The 26732-nt window shown below is 35.0% G+C and overlaps 1 protein-coding gene across 1 annotated transcript; it reads right to left on the minus strand.

The window, feature by feature from the left end:
• Positions 1–3398: 3398 nt before the first annotated feature.
• LOC130447154 (uncharacterized) lies at positions 3399–23854 on the minus strand. The gene is made up of 6 exons (XM_056783835.1): positions 23623–23854; positions 14572–14783; positions 11587–11722; positions 6837–6970; positions 5825–6023; positions 3399–5068 (listed from the first exon to the last, which is right to left on the minus strand). Exons 1-6 carry the CDS (start codon positions 23672–23674, stop codon positions 4977–4979), a joined length of 825 nt encoding a protein of 274 aa, XP_056639813.1. The 5' UTR covers positions 23675–23854; the 3' UTR covers positions 3399–4976.
• Positions 23855–26732: the final 2878 nt, after the last annotated feature.

Consider the following 26732-nt stretch of genomic DNA (forward strand, 5'->3'; position numbering starts at 1 on the left):
TAAAATAATTATTACATTCATCAATAATCTTAGAGGAAATCCTTGTTCAAGGTATGTGATCTTCTATTAAATAACGAATATCCATTTTGCTTTATTGCCAATTTTAAGTAAACACTTCCTCCATGTAGCTAACGTTCCATTAATTTTACGACTAGAAATTGAATTATTTTCATTTTAAATATTGTCGAGGACATTACGACTCGCGAATGGTTCGCCATAATAATGAAAAAAAGTGAACCAAACAGCTGTCACTATCGTTAGATACCAGAAAACTGGATAAATGCCAGACGTACTTATTCATTCGTTAATTTGACCTCTTTCAAGAAATTGTCTGCTCTTAAAACGAATTTTATTGACAAATCATTCAAAATAATTGTCTTTTGAATCATCCAAAGTATACGCTACAAAACAAACCTTTGCAAAAAGTCGTTTATGCATCTTGCATCTAAGATAACCGACTCTACTTAGTTGCATTATTTCAGCTGTCCAATTTGAATTGTTTGTTGATTCTTAATCCACGAGTAAAACATTCCCACTACAGCTTCCAAGCTCATCGCTCAAATTTCACAAACACCCTGTACTCATAAGGAAATTAGGGGTTTTTCTCTGCCTTCCTGCTTAGAATATTGACTTCGAATTTCCTGCAAAGTAAGTGCGTTCAATCCCTTCAGGACTTTTTCCAAATTAAGCTCCTTCAGTCAATGCATTGTATCCCGAGTTTATCTTTAAAGAGATTTGTTGTATAGATCCTTGCCATCAGGTTACCCCCTCGCAGAGTCGTTTTTACAGTTTACCTGTAAGGTTTTGAAACGACTTATTGTGAATTTCAGATTGGGAATACCCATACTTTTGATGAACCGTTTGATGACCTCCATTAAGTAATTGCTTCAGATTTCAGAGTTATAAAATTGTTTTTGTCTTAGAACGCCTTCCAAAGGTGCTTACCGGGGAAACACTTTAGCCATCCTTGGACAACCATCATGACTATTTGCTCTAAACAATTGGCCTAAGATAATTCAAAACATTCACAACTATATCAGCTAAAAAGTCTGAAAAATGATGACCAGACACGACATAAAACTGGTGATCAGTCAGTCTGACAGGTCACCTTAAGATGATCGGCATGGCAAAGCACATCAAGCCGAAGAAACAGCGGAGCTACTTGGTGAAGGTCGTCTTCGGAAGGTGTCTACTTGGTGAAGGTCTTCTTCGGAAGGTGTCTATTTATTTTGGAAGCGGCGCAATAAAATGTTGAGTCTCATAGAAAATATCTTCTAGATTTAGATGCAGAGTGAGTGTGAAGCCAAAACAACTTCCCAAAAACAATCTGCAATGCTGTATAAATATGATTTCGAGTAACTAAATTCAAGATTTATTCACACGAGACAAACTTGACGTCAGTAAATCGAACAAATGTTCATATGAGGTTAACGGTTACAAAAAAAAAGTGATAATAAGGGGCAGACATCCACAATAGCTTTTACGATTAGTCATAAAACGAAAGACATGAACATAAAAACAAGAAAATGATAAGACTAACATTCTTTTCTCGTTTTAAGTACGGATCGTATGGGAAAAATACAGACGACTTGCACGTTTTTTTATTATCTCTTTTATCACTGTACATGTTTAGCTATTCAAAATGTCCTAAAACACGAACGATTGTTTTCGACTCGAGTTTAAAGTAGAACGATTACTGAAACGTGTTACGTCTTCATTGAAACAAGAAAATAAGCTTCGGTTTTATTGGAAAAAAAATCGCCACCACAGTTTTTATAAATCCTCGAAAGTATTGAGAATAACTTTAGTGAAACTGAAATTGTACGACGGAAAAATCGAAACGTGACATAAGGAAACTATAAACGAGGTTCGGATAGATCACTTATCAGCTGATTGCGGATCCCAATCCGAAACGAGACTTGGATCGAAGTTTTTGAATGTCACGTTCAATTTTAAGTGAAAATTTCAAATTTAAAATATGATCTATGAAGAGTTTTTGATTTCTATTACTTTTCCGTGCATTAATGCTTCTATGATTTTTATTTAGTTGTATGGTAGATTCTAGATATTTAATAATTATTAAAAAAGTACACCATGTGGTTAATGAAGGGTCGTCATTACCTAACCACAATAAATCGTGTGACCAACACTGAAAAACATATATTTTTCACCATGAATCGATTTTATTCATCAATACACTTCAGTTTCAGCAATTGCTTCTCCATTTTTAGGCAAAATTTCTTACCGACGAGCTTTTTCCCGAGATCAGCTACTAGTCAGAAGTCACTAGAGGCTAGATCTGGACTATACGGTGGTTGTGGGAGCAATTCGAAGTATAATTCGTTCAATTTAACCATAGCTCACATCGATTTGTGAATCGGTGCATTGTCTTGGTGAAACGGTGGTTTCTGAGGCCGTTTCACCTTGATTTTTGCATTCAAAAGATCCAACAACTCTATGTAGTATTCGCTATTACTAAAGTCATAACCTTCATAGCTGACTGGTTGTGCCTTTGGACGTTTCGGACCTTGTACACTGGCTGCGGTCCGCTCGGATGATGTTTATCAACCACCACAATCAACAATTCACCCCCTTATACGGATTACGCACTAAAGTTTAATACTAACAAGCTGTTAATATGCTGAAATGAAAAAACCACAGACAATTGACACATTTCGTTTGGTAATCAAAGGTTAAAAATGATCTTATCGTATGACTGCGCTTCTCGAACGTGATCTGAGTTAGTTCACATCATGATTCGCTTAACCAGATCATAATTTCCGAAAAGACCGAATGGAAGCAGTTGAATTAAAATGATTTTTCTCTGAATTTTGCTATTGCTTTGTAGACGTTGTTGCCAGATTATCATATTTCCAGTTTCTACATGACTTCTAGCACTGTTGGCTGCCATTAGAACTGTCACTTTTGATAGAAATTGTACAGAAATTATTTGAATTATTTCAGAACCCTCTTCACAGAGGCGCATCATCATCAATTACTTATTTATTATTATGACTTCTAACCTCATTAAGTTATCGTTGCTATAAATTTGTCTATGTTTAGTCTGTCTGTCAGTTTTATAGATTCCATTGTAACTTTAAATTATTAAATCCTCAGTCTGCTAAATAAAATGTTTTTAAAAAAGTTGGTTAATTGTATTACAACTAAATGAAACGACAAAATCGAAATAAATCAAAATGTATCCATGGGCAAAGTGAAAACAACCCATGACTTCAAATTAATTGGGATTTCCACTGGAGGAAAAAATTTCTATAAAACTAAACTGTAGGTGTTTTTTTTTTAAATAAAACAAAAGGAGCTGTTAAAATATAAATTTTATTATCTCAATATTTAAATCATATCCGAAAGAGAAAAAGGAATAATCAAAAATAGCATAGTAATTCGTAAAAATTTATTTTCGGAAACAAACAATAATTTGTTTTGGTTCATAACATATTTATAACAAACTCTTCGATATTAAAAACTAAAATTTATATTAGATGTGTAAAATATTCACTTCTACCAACATGTATATGAATATTCAGCATTTTCCTCAAGATATTTTTAATTAATGAAGTTTTTTGCTAGAAAAAACAAACTACGAAACTGTTATAATAACTAGACATTATTCAACAACGAAATTTTATAACGCTCTAAAGAAAATTGTATAATGATATATTTCCCTGTCGGTCTCATTTATATTCTAAATTATATTTTCTTTTGTCATGAAAATGTGATAATTTTATCATAAAAATTCAGAAATAAGGAAAATTGTAGCATTTAAATCGAAACTAGAGAAATGACAACATTGCAAAAGTTCAACTTCAAACTATTTAGTGGCTCATGAACCTACCACCACAGTTTAATTTTTTAGGTAAACAGTAATGCTTCTAAAGCTTCTTCCTCCTCCAAACAACAACGACGATTTGGATCCGCAACGCCTTTGGAATGGTAACGACGTCTTGGATAATCCCAGTCGTATTGATACAAATTTCTATGTTATACCTCAAGCCAAATGCTTCCATCTTTCTCCATAGATACTCTTTTAGTTAAGAATTGTATATACGTAAGGCGGAGGCTCCACTAGATCTTCAAGAGTCCTATATCATCTGAAGGAATCTTCGATGAAGCCCCCTAGGTAAACACGATATCCATTCCACATGCCCAGAACGCGATCGTAGCGTTTTAGTTCCATTTTATTCAACATAATGATGGATGAAATCATAAAAAACGGTTGGGCAAAAGTTACGGAATGGATGACAGAGAAATCACACAGAGAAACAAAAGTACAATCAGATTTTTAATGACCTAAACATCAAAAACCAGACAAGAAACGTCAAAAACGAAATAACTCTTGGACAGAAATGAAAATTCTTAGAAAGTCTCGGAAAAAACACTATTAGAGCGAGGAAAAAAAGAAAATATCACGCGAATGGTTATCACAGCGTAAAAAACAACGTCGACCACAAAAGAGTTGGAGTAATAATATAAAGCCAAGAGGAGGGACGATTGCAGAATTTTTGAAGATTCCGAATCCTAAAAATTACATTTCCAGAAGCGAATTTCAGTCACTTTATTTGCTGATAATGGTGGAAATATAACAAATTTAAAAAGTCTACCATTGTTTCTAAAGGATATAAAGACAAGTCACTTGCAAACTGTTCGAGGACTTTCTAGAATCTTGTCTACTCGTTGAAAAGATACTGGAATAGCATCAAACCGCCTTTGTACTTATTTCCTGTTCACCAAGACTACTGTTAAACCATGTTTGCATGGAAAATACGCTTAGACAAATTTTTTGATTTACTTCACTTTCCAAACAATTTTCCCTGACAATTGTTGACAATAAACACAAATTTATTTAGTCTTTCAGGACTCGAATGGATTATTTCTACGTACAGATGAAGTGAATACCTTTCAGATCTATATTAGAAAACACAGTTGAAGAATCACCTCGACATTTTTATTGAATCATTTTAACTTAAAGCTAATAATAAAATATTGACAATCGCCACTGTATGTAATTTGAGAAGATGTGAAGTTGCGGTCGCTTTATTGTACGCACTAACTGAAAAAAAATTAAACAATGTAAATAAATCTATAAAAAAAAAAACTATAAACACGTTTGCAGTACACGAAATTCAACAGCTAAAATTGGTAGAGAAGGTATTAATCTGAAGGTAAAAATTTGCAGACGATTCCAACCGAGTCAATTGGTTATATATTAGATACAGAATGTGTTGATATGTTTGAAAATACTTTATAATATTGTGATTGCAAATTTAGCTGCTTAAATTCATTGTACACGATCTTAATGGGGACCCACATCATAGATGATTGCTTCCTTTGGACACTTATTACGTATCTGGCGTTCGTTCGAGTATGATCTTCGGATTATTGAAACCACGTTTAACTACTTATTTTATTATTCAATAAATATTTTATTTCAAAGTAGTTTTTGATGGTTTTAATACCACCAATATGGTCAATCATCATTGGTTAGCCCGACAAATGGTATACAGATTTTCAAATGCTCTGCACTTTTATCACAAAAGACTGGTTACGATCTTTCCTTAGAAGAAATCCATAAGGTCTAAAACCAAAGGGGCATCTCTACCAACTTCACCCTTGTTAATATAAAATTAATGTAAAGAAAAAAAGTTTTAATCCCATTGATGGCAAACCCCATTCAATGGCGTGCTTACATCTTTTGGAAATAATGGTCAGAACGTAAATGTTTGTTGTGGGTTAAGGAGAGAACAAATAACACAGCTGTAAGATCAAAAAAAAAAATGATGTTTTCATGAAAGTACCATCGATTTACCTCTTTCTGGGACGGGATCACGTACACTTCCTAATTTGAGCACAGCCTCTTTGTGATAAACACTTTCGATGACGGCGACGCATCGGAGTATCAATCTACCATCGTCGAAATGTTGTTCCTCCAATTGGATTTCTAAATGGAGATCGCTCCACGCGTATTCGTGGTATTGGTGGGGTTGTAAAGGTTCGCTCTTAGCTACCTGTAACAAGTGTAACAATTCCTACCTAATTTCTTTGCAACAAGAAGGAATTTGATTTAGAAGCATTTAGAATGAGTTTGGGAAAGGGCATTTTGTAACCTGAATTTAGTAATTTATTTAGTTTCTTTAGCATTTACAGTTGTATATATTGAGTATGGATATACTGCGATCCAAAGGATCTATTGGGTCCTCCTTTCTTCCTGCGACACTAGGGAACCAAAAAGCTGCGGCAACTCAATAAAACATACAGTTCAGTGAATTGTGGATACTAGGTAGAGAAGAATCCCAAGTCTAAATTAATTAATGACCTTTGAGCAGTCCAAAGGTCAGTTAAAAACATAATCGGTACTAATTTTCTTGAAGAGCTGCTTGATGTGAATAGTTACCGTTAATATCATGTGCTAAGGAAACTTTATATCCCAGAGTTGCAACAGTTTGAAGATTACAAGTCATGAACGTGATTCCATCAAGACTTTGCGTTGCATTGAATCAAACAATTGAGTTTTGTCTTCCAGAAGCCTCGACCTTAGCTAATCTCATGGTTTCGTATAGTTTCTAAGTTAGTACAACTTAAAAAAGCATCAAGTAAGAAATAGTTGCAGTATTGAAAGCTAAATGTGACTCAATGTTTGTTCTAAATTAGAAAAATAATAGCCATTAGCTAGAGGAATAATTTGTATTTGATTGATTGCTAGTTTTTTTTTGTTATTAAGCTAACAAATACACACAAAGAGATCCAGATGTATGATATCTGGAATCTGATTCTTGCCCTATATAGATATTCAATGAATGCATCTTCGTTAACAAGCTCACCGTTTGATTATTAAGTAGAAATGTCAATTCTGTTTTTGGACGTGAGGGTGAACAGGAACAATTAGCCCTTAATATATCCCCGTAGTCTAACGGTTCACCAGACACGCTAATTGTTGGAGAAAACTCGGGTATTTCTGAAACAAAAGCGACCAATTAACAAAGCTAAAAATAGCAACTCAAATATACTTTGAGATATTTAGATTTCGAAAGAAATCAACTGACGTGGGAATCGGACAATTATCCCAATTTGTTTGTGATTCATTTATGTATATTTTCAATAAGTTCGATACACTTTTTATAATAAGAATCGTCAAGATCCTCAAAATAACCATTAGCTCTTCATTGTTGGAAACTATTTGACCGCCGAGTCATTTTTTCATGTCCGGGAGCAGAAAATAATCCGAGGGAGTTAAATCTTGGGAATACGTAGCATTTCAATCTTTAATCCATTAATTTGGACCACGACACAGTATGTGTGATATGGTGCATTGTCTTGATAGAACAGCACTTTCTTTCTCCAACCAAATGTGACATTTTTGCTTGATTTCTTCGCTCAAACGTTGCAAAATTATCCCAGAAAACAGTCGCCATGATCTTACCTGCAGGTAGAACGGTTTTCGCGTTCTTTGCAGCTGTTTTGAATATTCTTTTGTTTTTGGATGTGAAGTGATGGACCCACGTTTCATCAGTGGTTATGGCACATCACCAAACTCTCGATGGAAACATCTTCATCACGCTTTTTGTTCCAATATGAGCATCCAACTTGCGCACAGCTTTCTCGTGTTCAAATTTTCAGTTAATATGCCATAAACCGCACTTTTTGAAACGCCTTCTACGTCTGCTAGTTCTCTTACTCTAAATCAACGATCATCTAGTACCGATTTGTGAATCTTCTTCGGCATTTCTGGAGTCGTCACCTCATTTGGACGACCTCTGCTTTGTTGAACATCCCATTTCGTACGGTCTCGTCTAAACTTTGCTAACCAATATTTTACTATTTGTAACGATGAAACAGTCTCACCCAGAGTACTAGTTCAGTATTATGTATTTTTGGACAATGGAGCTATGCAGGTCTATGATTGAAGAGATCCAGGCCCCCAAACGGCTGTAGTGCCGCGTGGTGAAGGTAGAGGAAACTTATATCTTCGTATGGTTCATTTGATTCGTAGATAAAACATAGTAATCAACTTATGATATCGATAAAGGCTTACAGCACTTCATACTTCATCTGAAACTCACGCCTTGACTTTCGTTAATGCTTCTTAGAGCTGGATTAACTACTTTACTCAGTAATTGGTTCAAACCTCGTGCGAAATACAACTCTACCCTGGTATTTGTGGTTACCCTTAGCTTCAATCTTTTCACTATTATCTTGTTACTAACTCATCTATATCCCGCTGGAGTTCTTTGGGCATCCTCTTCTTCTTTTCCTACCTTTTCCATTCTGTTTATGTACCTTAACTATCTTGCTTTTTGTGGTGTAACTATTTATGTTATTTTGACGCATGAGGATGTTTATTTTCCATAATTTCAGCTTATTATCATCCTTCTTTATTATTTTTTTGAGTGTTTGTGTCGTAAGCTTGCTTCAAATCAATAAATAGGATTTGTTTTAATATAAGCCTTGTTAATTGAAAAAATTCCATCTCCCTCGTCGACTATTAGTGCTATTTTCATTGCTCTGACGTTTTTTTTTTTTGTATAAATAAAATTTATGTCATCAATTTAGTTCGGTCTTAACATCCCTGGTGTCAACAACTTTCTTGTCGTTTTACCTTCATAAGATTTACGTAAAGCTTGGGGCTCGCCCCAAAGGAACGTTGATATTCAATAAAAGTTTCAGCACATTCCTCATCAAATATTTACACCTGGTCGGTGTTATTTGAATCGGATTCATACACGTGCAGGACAGAATCCAATACTAACACAATATAGAAAAAAATAAATAATTTGAATTTCGTATTTTCTAACCAAAACTTAATTTGGTTAGAAAATACGAAATGTGCGACTTTTTCGAAACTCAGTATGTTCGTTTTGAAATTTTCTATTATTCTTGTCAAATTGACGGATTCTCGCTAATATATTCCTTAATGACTTCGATAATGTAAAGCTTGTTGACTTAAAACAGCAAAAAAGAAGTTTGGAACAGTTAAATTAGATGATCTGGCTGGTCAGTGATCTGGAAATGCTTCCTTCAGAAGATCATTTGCGGTTGTAGCCGTGTCCGGCTGCAATCACATTTTCTCCAGTTCCAATTCATCTAATCATGATTCTGTAGCATGTGCCGTCCACAATCATCGTTTGATCGATCTGAAATTGATCTGAAGAGGTTCCTAGAGCAAACCATCACCACGCAATAACTTCACATTGATGTAATGGTTAATTAATGTGCCACAGAAACAATTATTCTGTTCATTCATTGCTCATGATAGCTTCTGATGAAAATCATTCTCCTTATCGTTGAGATTCGGGATAGTTTGAGCGATCGACGGTGTCAAGGCATCTATTCTCTATTCGACATCTTGGATAACAGCAGCAATATTCTCAGAAGATCAGCTGTTCCGAAGTCGGCCTTAGAACATTTCGTATTGTCTCAGTCTCTTGGAGGCGAGTGGTCAATTGTCCAAGTGTTGGTATCGAACGACCAGAAAATTCACAACCGACGAATTGTCGCTCAAAAAATAGTAACAAATATTTCGTGTTTTTTTTTTTTTGGAGGAAACCAGTTCGTAGCTTTACAAATAGTCGCTTGAAATCTAACGTTGCGTAAGTCTAAAAAATGCCTTTTTGATTTTTGAATACGAAAGATGCACTTTTAGACAACGTTTTTTGTTAATAAATTAATGATGATTAATGCATTTTAATGCGAGAACTTGTGATATACAGGGTGTCCCACGACGAATTAAAACTGTCTGTATATGTGGCAAAATACTTATAGTAAAATCATGAAAATTTCTACGTTTGAGTTTTCGGATACGATCTTTTTAACTAAAATATTTTTAAAGATGACCGACTTCCGGTTCTACCGGAAGTCGACCTTAACTTTGTTATTTTATATAGAACACCCTGTATATTAATACATTTTTGAAATCTACGTAAAATTTTAGTATACTTTTGTCTATAAACTTTTATCAAAAAATGCATAGTTTTTGAGTAATTAATTTATTTGTAAAAAATTTGACCGTTGCAGACAAATGATTTTTTTACGAAAATACCCTTGAAGATACGAAAATAGTTTTTATTCGGTTGCTTTTAACAAGGCTAGACATATTTGAATTTATAGTGAAAAATTTTTCATTTTATACAGGGTGTGTATAAAAAGTGTTCAAAATTTAACTTCATAAATATCAAATTTCTTTATTTTGTTTTAAAATAGAACCACTCGGTTTTTTCTATTTTAATGCATTTAGGGGTACAAAATAAAGCAAATTCATGTATATTTTCCTATACCTAAGCCTTAACGTTATCCAGATATTTTTAGAGATGCAGGTGTAGCCTAAATTTTAGTTCCATTTAAAAAATTTGATATTTATGAAGTTAAACTTTGAACACCTTTTATACACACCCTGTATAGAATAAAAAAAATTTTCAACATAGATTCAAATACGTCTGACTTTGCTAAAAGCAATCGAATAAAAACTATTTTCATATCTTGAAGGGTATTTTCGTAAAAAAATAATTTATAAGAGTCGGCAACGGTCAAATTTTTTACAAAAAAATTAATAACTCAAAAAGTATGCATTTTTCGAAAAAAGTTTTCAGACAAAAGTATACTAAAAATTTACATAGTTTTCATTAATGTATTAATATACAGGGTGTTTTTATAAAATAACAAAGTTACTGTCGACTTTATGATATGATTTTACTATAAGTATTTTGTCTTATACAGCTAGTTTTAACTCGTCGTGGGACACTCTGTATATCTATTTAAACGAATATTTATTTATGTGCGCTGTATACCTGAAATGTGGTATAAAATATATATAACAAAACGCACGAATACCTTTGGATTCGATTTGGAAAAACTTCGGATTCTTCAAGTTCGTCTCTGATCAAACGAAAATCCAATTAGAAAGTTGAATATTGACTCTTCTGAAGTACCATACACTTGAGTCTAGACTCGATACCTCAAAATCGAATTATTTTCTAGAAACTTGGGAAATTCGGAATTTCCTATGCATTGGAATATTTGATAACAACAATGAATATGGTCCCGGGTTTCCTCTTTTCTTTCTTCAAATATATACATTTCTTCGAATTGAATATCGACGAGATTCACGTTTTCACTCTGAGATCGCGACAACGCGAATTAGTACAGGGATTTAATCGAAAGAAATATTGTTTAAAAGTTAAAAATAATTTCGTAAATAAGTTTGCTTTGCTTCTTATATACCTACATCTCGTCGAAACTTATATCGAGCCATATCGGTGTAGTTGGTGAGGTATTTTAAACAAGGAGATCGGAGATTCGAATCCTCTGTAGAACGAAATTTTCATTAATCAAGCAGCTCACTCTTAATCCAAAGAAAAGTTACAAATAAACAAACAAACCGCATACAGGTGAATTTAAAGTGAATTCTAGGCTAGATTATTCTGTAGTAATATTTAAAATGACTAAATTTTGAATTGGTGATGATTTTTTATTACTTTGTATTTACGGATATCGTAGCTGATTAATTTCTTTTATGATTTGTTAGATTATATATAGAAAAACAGGAAATTTTCTAATATAAATTTGATATCTACTTACGAACTACTAACATAGCTTTCGTATCGAATCCAGTTGTTGGATGTGAAGCATCTGTTGTTACTTCACACGTGAAGTTTCCAGATAAATTGAAATCGATATCGCGAAGAACGACTTGTTGTGAAGTCGATGCGCTTTTCTGCAAAGATTACAAAAAAATCAATCAAATATTAGAGAAATTAGAATGTGATATAATCATCAAATTATTTAAATTCAATATCTAAGTTGGAATTACTACTAGAACCGTCGGTGAAATTCATAATGAACACACTGTTTAAACTACTACTCAAAATCACAGTGTCTGACGCGCGTTTCGATAACCAAGTTATCGTCTTCAGAGACTGGTTAAAGAAACGCGCATCAGACTTATTAATAGTTAAAAAGAAAAAATATAAAAGGGTCAAAAAAGTGAGAAATTAAAGAAATCAGATATAATTAACGTCAAAAAATTCTAGAATAATGATTTTCTCTATTCGTCGTAGAAATTTTCTATTGGGTAACTTGAGACAGTTTGTCTATTGAATTTCCACACAAAATCGAGAAGTTAGTTGCTACTCAAACATTTTGTGAGAAGACGCCTAGCGAAGATAGAAAATTTTGTTACAAAAAGTTATAAATACATTTTCTACTTTTCAACAAAGTAAATGCATGAGAAGAATTTATTATAAAGAATTATATGGAATTCAACAAATTTTGTTATCAAATACGAGAGAGTTTAGACGGAAAACTGAACTAAACTTTCGGGTTAGGTTAACAACACAAAAACCATGAAAAAGTTTATCCCCTTTTTACGAAACGACTATCGGGATAACGGCGGCATTTCTAACTTGAAATTTGTATGAATGTAAGAAAGAACTGATGAATGATACCTATCGGATATAGCTCGTTTGGGTGCCTGGTCACTCGGGCAACAAAGGCAACTACTAAGCGGACTCGCTCGCCAGATTGAGATCCGCAAATCCACCGGAGCTCGTTCATGGTGTAGCCATGAGACTCTGCGAAGATGGATGGAGATACCTGGCATGAGATACGCATCGACGGGCCTCCCGTCTCTCTTATCGAATACAAATTTGACTGGTGACTGGTCTTTTAACCGAACACGGGCACCATCTTCATATTCTACCTCGCTAGGCAGATTTAGATCCGAAAAGCCACCAGAGCTCGTTCATGGTGAAGCCAAAAGTTTTACTATAACATCTCTTAACGATTTTCTTGCAAAAGAGACTCTGCGAAGATGGATGGAGATACCTGGCATGAGACGCGAATCGACGGGCCTCCCGTCTCCCTTATCGAATACAAATTTGACTGGTGACTGGTCTTTTAACCGAAAACGGGCACCATCTTCATATTCTACCTCGCTAGGCAGATTTAGATCCGAAAAGCCACCAGAGCTCGTTCATGGTGAAGCCAAAAGTTTTGCTATAACATCTCTTAACGATTTTCTTGCAAAAGAGACTCTGCGAAGATGGATGGAGATACCTGGCATGAGACGCGAATCGACGGGCCTCCCGTCTCTCTTATCGAATACAAATTTGACTGGTGACTGGTCTTTTAACCGAACACGGGCACCATCTTCATATTCTAGCTCGCTAGGCAGATTTAGATCCGAAAAGCCACCAGAGCTCGTTCATGGTCAAGCCAAAAGTTTTGCTATAACATCTCTTAACGATTTTCTTGCAAAAGAGACTCTACGAAGATGGATGGAGATACCTGGCATGAGACGCGAATCGACGGGCCTCCCGTCTCTCTTATCGAATACAAATTTGACTAGTGACTGGTCTTTTAACCGAAAACGGGCACCATCTTCATATTCTACCTCGCTAGGCAGATTTAGATCCGAAAAGCCACCAGAGCTCGTTCATGGTGAAGCCAAAAGTTTTGCTATAACATCTCTTAACGATTTTCTTGCAAAAGAGACTCTGCGAAGATGGATGGAGATACCTGGCATGAGACGCGAATCGATGGGCCTCCCGTCTCCCTTATCGAATACAAATTTGACTGGTGACTGGTCTTTTAACCGAAAACGGGCACCATCTTCATATTCTACCTCGCTAGGCAGATTTAGATCCGAAAAGCCACCAGAGCTCGTTCATGGTGAAGCCAAAAGTTTTGCTATAACATCTCTTAACGATTTTCTTGCAAAAGAGACTCTACGAAGATGGATGGAGATACCTGGCATGAGACGCGAATCGACGGGCCTCCCGTCTCTCTTATCGAATACAAATTTGACTAGTGACTGGTCTTTTAACCGAAAACGGGCACCATCTTCATATTCTACCTCGCTAGGCAGATTTAGATCCGAAAAGCCACCAGAGCTCGTTCATGGTGAAGCCAAAAGTTTTGCTATAACATCTCTTAACGATTTTCTTGCAAAAGAGACTCTACGAAGATGGATGGAGATACCTGGCATGAGACGCGAATCGACGGGCCTCCCGTCTCTCTTATCGAATACAAATTTGACTAGTGACTGGTCTTTTAACCGAAAACGGGCACCATCTTCATATTCTACCTCGCTAGGCAGATTTAGATCCGAAAAGCCACCAGAGCTCGTTCATGGTGAAGCCAAAAGTTTTGCTATAACATCTCTTAACGATTTTTTTGCAAAAGAGACTCTGCGAAGATGGATGGAGATACCTGGCATGAGATACGCATCGATGGGCCTCCCGTCTCTCTTATCGAATACAAATTTGACTGGCGAATGGTCTTTTAACCGAAAACGGGCACCATCTTCATGTTACAAGCATCACGGACAACCCGGATTGCTACTGGTGTACGGACAAGGAAACAACTGTTGATCACGACATCTTTGAGTGCCCAGCATTCACAAAGGCTTGATTTGAACACTAGGCAAGCTTGAAAGTTTACCTAGTAGCGTCGAAAAGCTTAAACCAAAATGCCTGATTCAGCTTTTCGTTATTTCAAGTGGAGGTCGAGAAGGCCTATGTGCTTAACAATCCTTAGCTGCCTAATATTCTATGTGATACTTACATCTACATTTATTCCTTTGAAACTAAAAATTTTTTTGCTGTTGGGTTCTTCGCTAGGCGTGAAGCGGTAGAATTCGTAACGCCCTCTATACCATTTTACTGAATATAACGCTTCGTCTTGGAGATGATAAGAACAGTGTAGCGTAGAACTTGATCCCCGTTGCACCACTCGAGGATTGATTGTCAACAGGACGTTTTTTAGGCACAAAACTTCTGAAATAACAAAAAAAAATGAACATTAACAAAAAACAATTAGAGAAAATCTATTTTTTCAATCAGAATTTACGACATAATCACTTATACAGAGTTCCATCTTCGCAAGTATACAGGATGTAGCGTTAACTAGCTCTGAATACTTTTTAATTTTTCTATATGTTGGAATATAAAAGGGGATACATCCTGTATATATGAAATTTCGTTGATACACGAGATACGTCTAATATATTAAAATAAAATAACTATTTTCACTATTAATAGTCTGACGCTCCTCGTAGGAATAAACAATTACTTTCCTAGCTAATGACTGGACGAATATTGAATTACATCTTCCTCAAAACACGTGATATTATATGATTTTATCAATTGTTTCAGAAAGCGCTTGATCATTTTCAACTGTACGAACAAAAAAGTTCGAATTAGAGACTCCTACACCGCTCTGATGAGATACAATTACATCTAAACCGGTTCTTGCAATTGCGATGCAAAACATCGACGAACGCCAAGTTCTATTTGTAAGTCATTTAATATTAAAACACACCGAAGTAGCTATTAAATATTTAGTCTTAATCACAGTGTGTATGTAGTAGAGTCAATGAGCTCTTGACTTTATATAGTTAATAGAAGGTAATCACAAAAATCTTTGTGAACGTGTCAGTGACAAGTCTCGGCAAGCTTTACACAAAGATTCAACTTGCTACTTCGATCCACTTGGTCAAGATGTTTCATAGATATTGAGCATCCACAATATAGCCTTGATTTAGCCTCGTCAGACTATTTTTTTGTACGTAAAGCTAGAGGCTGAGTTGAGAGGTGAAAGATTTAACAGCGACAATTAAATTAAATAGGCTCAGATCTAAAAACTTTGTCATTTTCGATAATGATTTGGTATTTTTGAATTCGAAATTTTCGGCCCTACTTTGAGACCTTATAATTCGTCAGATATGCAACTTGGTATAGAGGTAATTTGAGGGAAATTTCCATATTTCGGGCTCTTCAATACGCAGCTTTGTATCGGTTGTTATGCGGGACACCCTGTATAAAATTATTTTGAAAATATTAAAATAAAGGATCGACCTACTTCTCACGTAATCAAATTCCCATATTATATTAAAATATAAACACAAGAAGGCCGTTTAACTTGTATGCAAAAATATTTATTTGACATATGGTACTGTTTCAAATTTGTTAAATAATATTACAAATATAAAAATAAACATTGGAAAATGTTGTATATTATACAGAGTGACACGTCAACCACATTATAACTATATTAACTTGTTCAAGCAATGCGATGTACCAAAGGTTCGCCCAGGATCAAACCATGGTCGTGCAGGTTGTAACATTTTATCAAGGAAAAGGTGAAATGTTACGAATATAATGTATAATTTTGATGATAGGCTTTAAATACAAGACAAGTTCGTATCAAACAACACTTTTCGAAATAATCACCGAAAAGATTGAGACATTTGTCATATCTGGGGACGAGCTTTCCAATACCCTCTTCAAAGAAACTTCTGGAAATTTTGTAGACAAACCATTCTGTCAACTCGTTGAACCAGGCCATCTAAAAAGACAGATTTGCGTCCCTGGCACCCTTCATCATGCACATCTTTAAAGTTTCGACACCACGACTCATTCTCCGATGGATTTTTGCAGCACTACGGTCCTCAGTCTGTAGAAAACGAATTACACTTGCCGGGAGCATCCATCAATAATGTTTACGTGGCCGTAGCACAACGCCGACTGACTCCAGAATGTCAACAATGGCGGAGTGTGTAGTGCGAGAGCTTCGCAGTCGTTTACAGCACGTGTCCGCTTGCTTCTGCCGACGTAGAGTCTCCATAGATTGATCGAAGGTTGGAATAAAAAACGGTTTTCGTACAACCCAGTCGATCTGTCTGCTCCCATTGTACTTTTCAGCCAATTCTTCCCTACCCTTAGAAAGATGCTAAAAGATCGTTCTTCAACAGAAGCCGTAGCACCTAAACATGATGAAGAATACATATCTTGTTCCAGGAAAACAAATATTAGGATTTTCCTAAAAGTGCAGCTACTTCATAATCCTTGAATTTGTCTTCTGCTAAATCCTTTTTTTGTCATACATTATACCACAAATCTACTCCTGAAGAGCTTTCACCTAACTCATAAGATTTTGCCTTTTTTCCAAATCTATATTTTCGTCTGAGAAGGAGGATCTTCAAGTTAAAGAGTCGAGAATTCTAATAAATTCCAGCAACAAAGATTGTTTTCAGGAAGAGGCCTGTTTCTCGCTGGATAGGTACACCCATGTGATGTATACTAATAAACAATGTAAACCAAAAAGCAATCGATAAAGATAACTTCAAGCTGCTTTTGATTGTATTTTTTCGAATAAATTATCGAAAACAAAAGTTTTTAAAAATACTGTAACAATAAACGTTGCTTCTCGAGTGATTGATATTTGTTTTACAATCCAAACTATCGTTTGTGTTTTTTCTGTTGTCCATAATGTTTGCTTTCACAAAAAGATCATATCACATTGCCGAAGAATACAACACGGCATTCCCTCGTTTATTTATAACACTCTCTTAAGATTAATCATTTGTTCGTTTAATTTTAGAAAATCCGTGGTAGATAAAAGCTTAAACGGATATATCACCTCAATAAGAAAATTCTTTTTCTAATTCAATGTATTAAAACGAGGGCTGCCATTTAAGTTTTTAGATACAAAAACAAACTTTTTTTGCATACCATTCACCCTTTTCAATCCCCCCCCCTGGTGGGAAGTATGGATGAGTTGGGGTGGGATGTAATGGGGTGATGATACTACGGAAAACTTCAATCATTCTGACCTACAATGATCAGGAGGTCCAATAGTTAATTCAATAATATTGACAGCTCGATGAAATAATATAATTCAATCATCATGTCAAAAATTGAATCTTCTCTTTTCCTTTTTACCCATACCAGATCAATTTGGTTTAGTTCGTAATGGTTTGGTGAAGATCTAACCAGAGGTCCCAGATGAATCTTTTTTTAACCACTAAATTATGAGCAACTTTCCTGAAACTAAATATCTCGAGTGATAATTCTGAGTTCTGATTAAGAAGATCTATCATACCATTCTTTGAAAACATCGGCATACGTATCATCATGGTAATCACCATTACAAGTAGATTCAAAAGTCAATATGCTACCTTTGAATTGTGGATGTAGATGAATCATTTCAAAAAGTATGTTTTTGACTTGTAACAGTTTTATCTTGCCAAAATTTCTTTGGTATTCGTCCCTCGTTGATTCATGTTTTATCTACTTTTTGGACTGTTTTTTCTAGAGAAAGTTTCTTTAGTGCGCTTTGACTCATCCCCTTATCATCACGAATCGTGGAAAGAATTTTGTTTATTGTCGAAAACTATTTCCTAAAAAATTTTGGATTTCCTGGAGCTATAATCTGCTGTTTTGAACTCACCACATCTCTCTTCTTCACTAAGTTTGTCAGATCAAGCATACCATCAACTAATTTGATGTGTATTTACTTCTTTTATTCTTGGGGTGAATAAATAAATACTGAGTCTTACACTAAACACTATTTATAATAAATCACTTATTACTTTATTAATTTATTCTATTCACTACGATTATTTATTTAAAACTAAGCTAACTGCGCTACATTTTGTACTTATATAAATATCCCAGAAGAATTCTCTAGATTTATATCAAAAAGAAAGCAAAACAAATAAATTAATAGACCTTCCTGGTCAAAAGAAATGCTATAAAAAATTGTTTACACTCAAACATCATTCGAATTCCGCCGCATGCGCCTTCACCAAATTATGTATCAAAGGACGGATTTTTCGAAGTTTACGCGGTCAAAATGATTCATAATCACCCTGAAATTCACAATAGACTTCACACAAAACTTGGACTACGTTATTTAATTGAAAAATCTACAATATGTTGATAAGAGATTAAAATATGACCAAATATAAATCTTTTGATCGACTAATCTTTCATACACAGGGCTTTCGGCCTGTCCAAACCCCTTTTTTGTTTTGTTAGATTATTCTGTAATGATATTTAAAATGACCGTACTAAGTTTTGCTTCGGAAATCAGGTTTTATTACTCTCTAGTACATAAAAACAGACTATAGCATTCTATTTTCGAGTAATAGCTATTAGTATTAATTAAAAATTAGATATTAACAGTTAGGGGTATGAGAAAAACCGTTTTAAATAAGTAAAAGTTATTTATTTCCATTTTGGTGAAGTAAAACAGTTATTCCAAGCGTTCAGACAATAAATCTTCCACAAGAATACCGATGTTAATTACGTTACGGAGCCCAAATCTACAATTTTATTTTGAAAAACATTATTTTCAATACCGTAACTCTTTTCTGACAAACGTCACTGCTTTACACAGACACTTAGGAACATCTGGCACAAATTTAAATAAGGAGTATAAATTACTTTGTATTAGCACCTGTGCTGTGCGTGCGTCCAAAATAGAAAATTAATTATTACAAAACAGAACGCGAATGCTCTTCTTATTCCCATTGGCGTACTACTGACATGTCGCATGTTATTCATGACGTGGAATGTAAATTAACATAAAGAATTTTATTTTTAACTCACTCCAAGCTAAATTTCTTCTCTTCATAGAATTAAATTACTCAAATCGAGCGAACTAAATGTGGAATTAGGAAAGCTAGTCCCAGAAATATCTGGACTGATCTAGATCTAGATCTAGGCGGTAGTCGCTTGAAAAATACCAAGTTATCGTCCTTAGACGTAAATTGTCTCTGAAGACGATAAACTTGGTAATCGAAACGCGCTTCAGAGTGATGAAATATCTCTGCGGTTTTCAGTCCACCCAATAAATAGATATCGATATAAATCGAATGATTTTGATTTTTAAGACCTCCTGGATAGGCACCTCCACCTTCTGGTTAACTACAATATGTATGATTTACATGGACGTCGATCGCAACCGTGGCTGCGACCTGCACCTTTATGTTAGTCCAACCACTATAAAAGCTGAACTAGATTCTATTCTGGGTAAGACTGCTGGTTCGAAATCAACAGTAAAATATTGGGTAGCAAAGTTTAGACGAGACTTTAAGACCTGCGAAGACCAGTAACGCAGTAGTCGATCAAATGTTTCGAAGTTGTGAAGAAAATCCGCACAGCAGTACTGGATGATCGTTGACTAAAAGTGCGAAGGCTAACAGACATAGAAGGTATTTCAAAATGTGCAGTACATCGCGTATCAACTGAAAATTTGGACAAGAGAAAGCTGTACGCAAGATCGGTGCTCACAATGGAACAAAAACAGCGTCATGAAGATGTTTCCATCTACTGTTTGACTTTTCAAGAAAGAAAACCTTTACTCCGCTTTATAACAATGGATTTCCATCCGTGGGTGCATCTCGGAAAACCGGCTCCAAAGAAGGCAAAGACCGTTGCGTCTGGAGGCAAAGTCATGGCGTCGGTGTTTTATCATGACAAATTTAAAATGCTTCCATCATAAAAAATGTCAAATGTCGTCGAATTATTATCAACGTGGACGTAATAAAATATTGGGTAGCAAAGTTTAGACGAGACTTTAAGACCTGCGAAGACCAGTAACGCAGTAGTCGATCAAATGTTTCGAAGTTGTGAAGAAAATCCGCACAGCAGTACTGGATGATCGTTGACTAAAAGTGCGAAGGCTAACAGACATAGAAGGTATTTCAAAATGTGCAGTACATCGCGTATCAACTGAAAATTTGGACAAGAGAAAGCTGTACGCAAGATCGGTGCTCGCAATGGAACAAAAACAGCGTCATGAAGATGTTTCCATCTACTGTTTGACTTTTCAAGCAAGAAAACCTTTACTCCGTTTTATAACAATGGATTTCCATCCGTGGGTGCATCTCGGAAAACCGGCTCCAAAGAAGGCAAAGACCGTTGCGTCTGGAGGCAAAGTCATGGCGTCGGTGTTTTATCATGACAAATTTAAAATGCTTCCATCATGAAAAATGTCAAATGTCGTCGAATTATTATCAACGTGGACGTAATAAAATATTGGGTAGCAAAGTTTAGACGAGACTTTAAGACCTGCGAAGACCAGTAACGCAGTAGTCGATCAAATGTTTCGAAGTTGTGAAGAAAATCCGCACAGCAGTACTGGATGATCGTTGACTAAAAGTGCGAAGGCTAACAGACATAGAAGGTATTTCAAAATGTGCAGTACAACGCGTATCAACTGAAAATTTGGACAAGAGAAAGCTGTACGCAAGATCGGTGCTCGCAATGGAACAAAAACAGCGTCATGAAGATGTTTCCAACTGCTGTTTGACTTTTCAAGCAAGAAAACCTTTACTCCGTTTTATAACAATGGATTTCCATCCGTGGGTGCATCTCGGAAAACCGGCTCCAAAGAAGGCAAAGACCGTTGCGTCTGGAGGCAAAGTTCATCATAAAAAATGTCAAATGGACGTAATAAAATAGATGCTGTTATTGTTTTCGTAAAATCGTTCATGTTCATTGATTCTTATTACATTGAATATCGAGAGGAGTCGATTCGAATCAAACGTTCTTCGACATCAGTTTTGGTTCACTGAAAAGTTACTTGGGATCCTAGTTACCTTGAGCTTCGATTTCCTGAAGGACTTTGCAAATAATACAAGACCAAACTGTCAACTACAGTAGACAACTGTGACAGAATTTTATCATTGTACAGAGTTCAGATACAGATTTAGATAGGATCACAGTACTTAGATTGGTTTCCCTTTCCCGGACATTAATTGATTCTGCAGCAAATTTCACTAGAAATTGGAACAGTTTTGAAGCCCGGAAAAAAACTAAATCGACCACGATTAGAAGCAGGCCAGCAGCAACAAAAAAACAAGGAAGTCTAGGAGGAAAGAAATGACAAAATCTAGTATCCTAGTGACACATCAAGAACGAAGGATTCGGATCCTATTTCAATTTTTATAGATGGCTCTACTGATAAATTCTTGTTTCTTATCGCTTTTTCTATGCTGGCAACAAACAATTTCTTCATTCTGTGTACGCCCTTGGTGAAACTATGACAAGAGCTTCATCGTTGACGATTTATGGGATTATTGAGCGTTAAAGTGAACGTTGCGGCGATGTTCAAGTACCACAAAGGTATTTTAGAGGACGAAAATCTATTAAATTTGATGAGATTAAGAAAAGGTTTAGGTATTATAAGTCTGTTTATCTCTCACCTTTCTAATAATTGAAGAACGTTCTTTCCTAACGTGAAGCAATAATTTCTGCGATTAATTTGAAAAATATATTTCCGAAAATAGTAAACTACCCAAATGAACTAAAATACAAAAGTTGAGCAAACAAATACGTATGTGTCTCCAAAGACAACAACGATTTTAATGAAATTGTGCACTGAAACGTATTTTGTTTTCCAGCGATTCTTTCTCATTTAATTTCAGAATTTTAAAAACGGTTCGTTCTATTTAGCTCAAATATATCAAAAAAAAAAAAATAAATAGAACAAAGTTGAAATATGGAAAAAGTTCGTTATAAGTCGATTTTTAAATTTTAATGTCTAATATCTTGTTTGAAATATCTTCCCCAGCAATATCACGTGTGTGTGTCTCGTAAAATATCGTGAAAATTTTTTGGAGAAATTCAAGCTGATTGAGGCTTCTAAAGAATAATTAAATAATGACCGTTTACATTCAACCATCAATTACCCGGGTATATATTAAGGGGAAGGTTGAAAACGAAAACCAAGGAAGAAATCTATGAAAATGATGAAGATCTTCTTTATCGTAAATTAGTTTCAATGGTTGCCTTGCTGCAGATGGGATAATGATGACCAGCTTTCATATCATCTTGTTGGTGGTCGTCCTGGTGGTCGGGATGTGTTCGGTTCATCTTTCTTTCCAATCTTTGCCAACCCCTCATCTGACATTCTATCCACGTGGTCTCCATTGTCTCCACTGTCCATTTCATGATGAAGTTTGGTATAGAAAGATAAGAAGAAAAGTTTTAGAATCAAAAGAGTTTCACAACCTCTATAACTCAATAACGATTTAATACCATCCTCAAATTCGACCAAATTTGTCCTCAATTGGAAACTTTAATGAAAAAATTATCCTCTGATTGTTTTGCCATTAAATCTGCGTCTGAACAGAGCGATTCTCGTTAACAACTTAAATTACTCGTTGTTTGAAAAGCATCTTGTGGATTGGAAGACGTGGAACGCTCCAATGGCCGGCTAGATCCACCGATTCGACCCCTCTCGATCTATTCTCTAAAGTATGAATAATATTGTTGATTCGAAAGTTAGGATAACAGAAAAAGTGAACGAAATAACTCCTGAGGTTATACAAAATGTTGTACGGGAATCCCAAAATCGACTCGGTTATTGTCAAGAAGTTAATTGTCATTTTAAACATTTGAATCTTCTTCATTTTACGTAAAGTTTTGGAATATTGATATTATGAATATTTTACATCTTAAGAATTAATTTTTTCTGTTAGGATTGCACCCAATTTAATAAAACTACATATCACTGAACACAAGACTAAAATATTTTTCAAACGAGGTGCCCCTTTCTTATTTAAAATTTATCCAAGAAGTGTGCTTGTAATTCAGAGGGGCTGATGGAGAGATTTGATACTTCGATACCGTAAATTATCATTTTAAGAATAAAAATCGACTTGTTTCAGGTTTCAGGTGAAATAAAACCGAAAGATAGTTACAATAAACTAATACGTAATCCAAATTACTTTTAAAAACCTAAAATATGTGTTATTTAGGTGATATTGAAATTGAAAGCGCGTCTTTGAAAAGTCTTTTTATATACCTATATATTTATACTAACCTCCAAATAAAATAGATATAAAAATCACTTCTAAAACCCACAGTGTGTTCATATTTCCAGCTCAACTAAATCACATCACTGTAGTGTCAATTTATGTTAATAATCTCATATTATAAACGTTAATAAATCCAGTAAAAACTATATAGTTTCGATATCTCGAATTTCCCCGCGAAAAGCGCTTCGAAATGTACACCGGCGGACGTCTGCGTCGGGACGAGCGTCGAAGAGAAATGAAGATTAGCCCCTAAAGTGCGTTGTTTGTGTAAGGAAATTTAGCGCTTGCGTATATTCAATAATAAACAAATTTTCGAAAAAAATATTTTGTTGATAATTTAGAAAAAACAACAAAAAATGTCTAATAGATTTAATAAAATTTAAATATGAAGTAGAACCAATCCCATTCTCAATTCTCAGCAAGCTGTTTGAGACCTTAGTAGAACCATTCTTTGGGATTAGATGCAAAAAATTGTCGCGCAGCACTTTAAACATCTTTGGAATCAAATGTTTACCAAGCAAGAATTTCGCCATGGATTTAAATGTCTTCCTTCCTTCAAACCATCACCAATCCTCCACCATGTTTTGGATCATGGATCTAACATCAATTATTCCTTTGACCTGCGCATAAAAACTTTTTTTTAAACCCAAAACCTCAAATTTTGACTCATAATTCCATAACTCCAATTCTTCATGCGTCCAATTTTTATCTTCTTAAGCCATCTACAATATCGTAACTTAATTTTAACATCTCAAAAAATGTTTCAGAACTGTCATTTTTCTCTAATTTTCTCAATTTTCTTTTCACTGTCAAAATACTTGAAATAAAATCCCTAGATTCATTGATCTGAGCTGTATCACTGAGCCTGTGAGTCATCGATCACGTTTACTGATCTATACAATATGTTTATCTTCAGGGGTTGTGGTTTTTCGAGGCCGCTCATTCAATTTAATCTTTGTTGCCATCGACTTGTGAATCGGAGCATTGTCTTGGTGAAATAGTGGTTTATGAGGCCGTTTTTCCATGGTTTTTGCATTCAAATGATCCAACAACTCTATGTAGTATCCGCCGTCAATTGTCTCTCCTTTTTGGAGATAGTTTCCATCTCCATTCCATGCGCATACCAAAATACTGAAGCCGTAACCTTTCCAGCTGACTGTTGTACTTTTGAAACATGGCTAAACAAGTGATTCAAAACAGGTGACTCTATGTTAAGGGTGTAGATATGAATAATAACAGTTCTCAGCGTTTATTTTGTGTATTAAACATTCAAAAAGAAAGCCTCAGTATTTGAAGTAGAACCAATCGTATTCTCAATTCTTAGCGAGCTGTTTGAGACCTTAGTAGAACCATTCTTTGGGATTAGATGCAAAAAATTGTCACACAGCCACCGATTTAAATGTCTTCTTTCCTCCAAACCATCACCAATCCTCCACCGTGTCCTGGATCAATTATTCCTTTGACCTGCGCATAAATACTCTTTTTTAGACCCAAAACCTCAAATTTTGACTCATAATTCCATAAAATTCTCTCCTACTCTTCATGCGTCCAATTTTTATATTCTTCAGCTTACTACAATCTCGTAATTTAATTTTGACTTGTCAAAAGAGGTTTCTTCACCGTCACCTTTCCAGTTTTTCCAAATTTCCTTTTCACTGTCGAAATACTTGAAATCGAATCATTGATCTGAGCTGTATCTTCAGGAGTTGTGGTTTTTCGAGGCCTCCCATTTAATGTAATTATTGTTGCCATCGACTAGTGAATTGTCTTGGTGAAAAAGTGTTTTTTTGGTTCGGTTTTTATATTTCACGAGGTTGTCATCCTGGCAGGATCGCCACGTGAGGTCGGGATCATTAAAATAACTTGAGGACCTTTCTTCATCACGTAAATTTTAATAATAACCAATTGTCATCTGCAAAAGTTAATTTAACGGTGTTGTATGTCCTCAAAATCGTCGATATTGAACGAATTTTTCTTTTCAGCTTACTAAGACTAGCTTCCATATAACATATTTCAAAATTATCCCATGATATTTGATTAATGATGATAATTAATAGATCAGTTCATAAAATTAACAGAACATTGTTAGGAATTCACTATTTCCACTAATTTACATTTTGCTATCATCTAAATATTTATTTTACCATTGAACATCCAGAAGATCTCAAAATACCGACCGCGTTTTATTTGGATGACAGTTGGGAGCAGGCTGTGTTTTTCGAGTACAAAATTTAAATCGTATGTTTTTTGTATACCGTATGTTCGTAAGTGAAAGGGACAGATCGTTCTTGTTAACAACTTATTTATACAGATTTCATTGTCAGGGTAATTTAAATGAGATGTATTTTATGTTAATATCATAATGGATTTCCATAATCTATATACGAGGTAGGGATATAACGTCGTTCATATAAAACATCGATGTTACAACTTCGTTTCTTATGAAGCATCGATGTTAGAACTTAAAAAGTTTGAAAAATCGATGCTAGAACTTCTCTCGTATAAAACATCGATCTTAGAACTTCGATAGTTTGAAAAGTGAAACATCGCAGATAAAACTTCACTTATATAAAACAAACATCGATGTTAGAACTTCGTTTCTTATAAAGCATCGATGTTAGAACTTAGATAGTTTGAAAGATCGATGCTAGAACCTCTCTCGTATAAAACATCGATGTTAGAACTTCGATAGTTTGAAAGATCGATGCTAGAACCCCTCTCGTATAAAACATCGATGTTAGAACTTCGATAGTTTGAAAGATCGATGCTAGAACCCCTCTCGTATAAAACATCGATGTTAGAACTTCGATAGTTTGAAAGATCGATGATAGAACCTCTCTCGTATAAAACATCGATGTTAGAACTTCGATAGTTTGAAAGATCGATGCTAGAACCTATCTCGTATAAAACATCGATGTTAGAACTTCGATAGTTTGAAAGATCGATATTAGAACCTCTCTCGTATAAAACATCGATGTTACAACTTAGATAGTTTGAAAGATCGATGATAGAACTTCTCTCGTATAAAACATCGATGTTAGAACTTCGATAGTTTGAAAGATCGATGCTAGAACCCCTCTCGTATAAAACATCGATGTTAGAACTTCGATAGTTT

This window comes from Diorhabda sublineata, chromosome 7 (genome assembly GCF_026230105.1).
Source record: "Diorhabda sublineata isolate icDioSubl1.1 chromosome 7, icDioSubl1.1, whole genome shotgun sequence".
Taxonomy (NCBI): Eukaryota; Metazoa; Arthropoda; class Insecta; order Coleoptera; family Chrysomelidae; genus Diorhabda; species Diorhabda sublineata.

What these genes read in the sequence shown, in the direction of transcription:
- LOC130447154 (XM_056783835.1), bottom strand. Translation starts at nt 23,674, where the DNA reads ATGAACACACTGTGGGTTTTAGAAGTGATTTTTATATCTATTTTATTT. An exon ending in TATATCTATTTTATTTGGAG is followed by an intron (nt 14,784 to 23,622) that starts GTTAGTATAAAT and finishes TTGTTATTTCAG; the next exon opens with AAGTTTTGTGCCTAAAAAAC. An exon ending in TTCTACTTAATAATCAAACG is followed by an intron (nt 6,024 to 6,836) that starts GTGAGCTTGTTA and finishes CACTTGTTACAG; the next exon opens with GTAGCTAAGAGCGAACCTTT.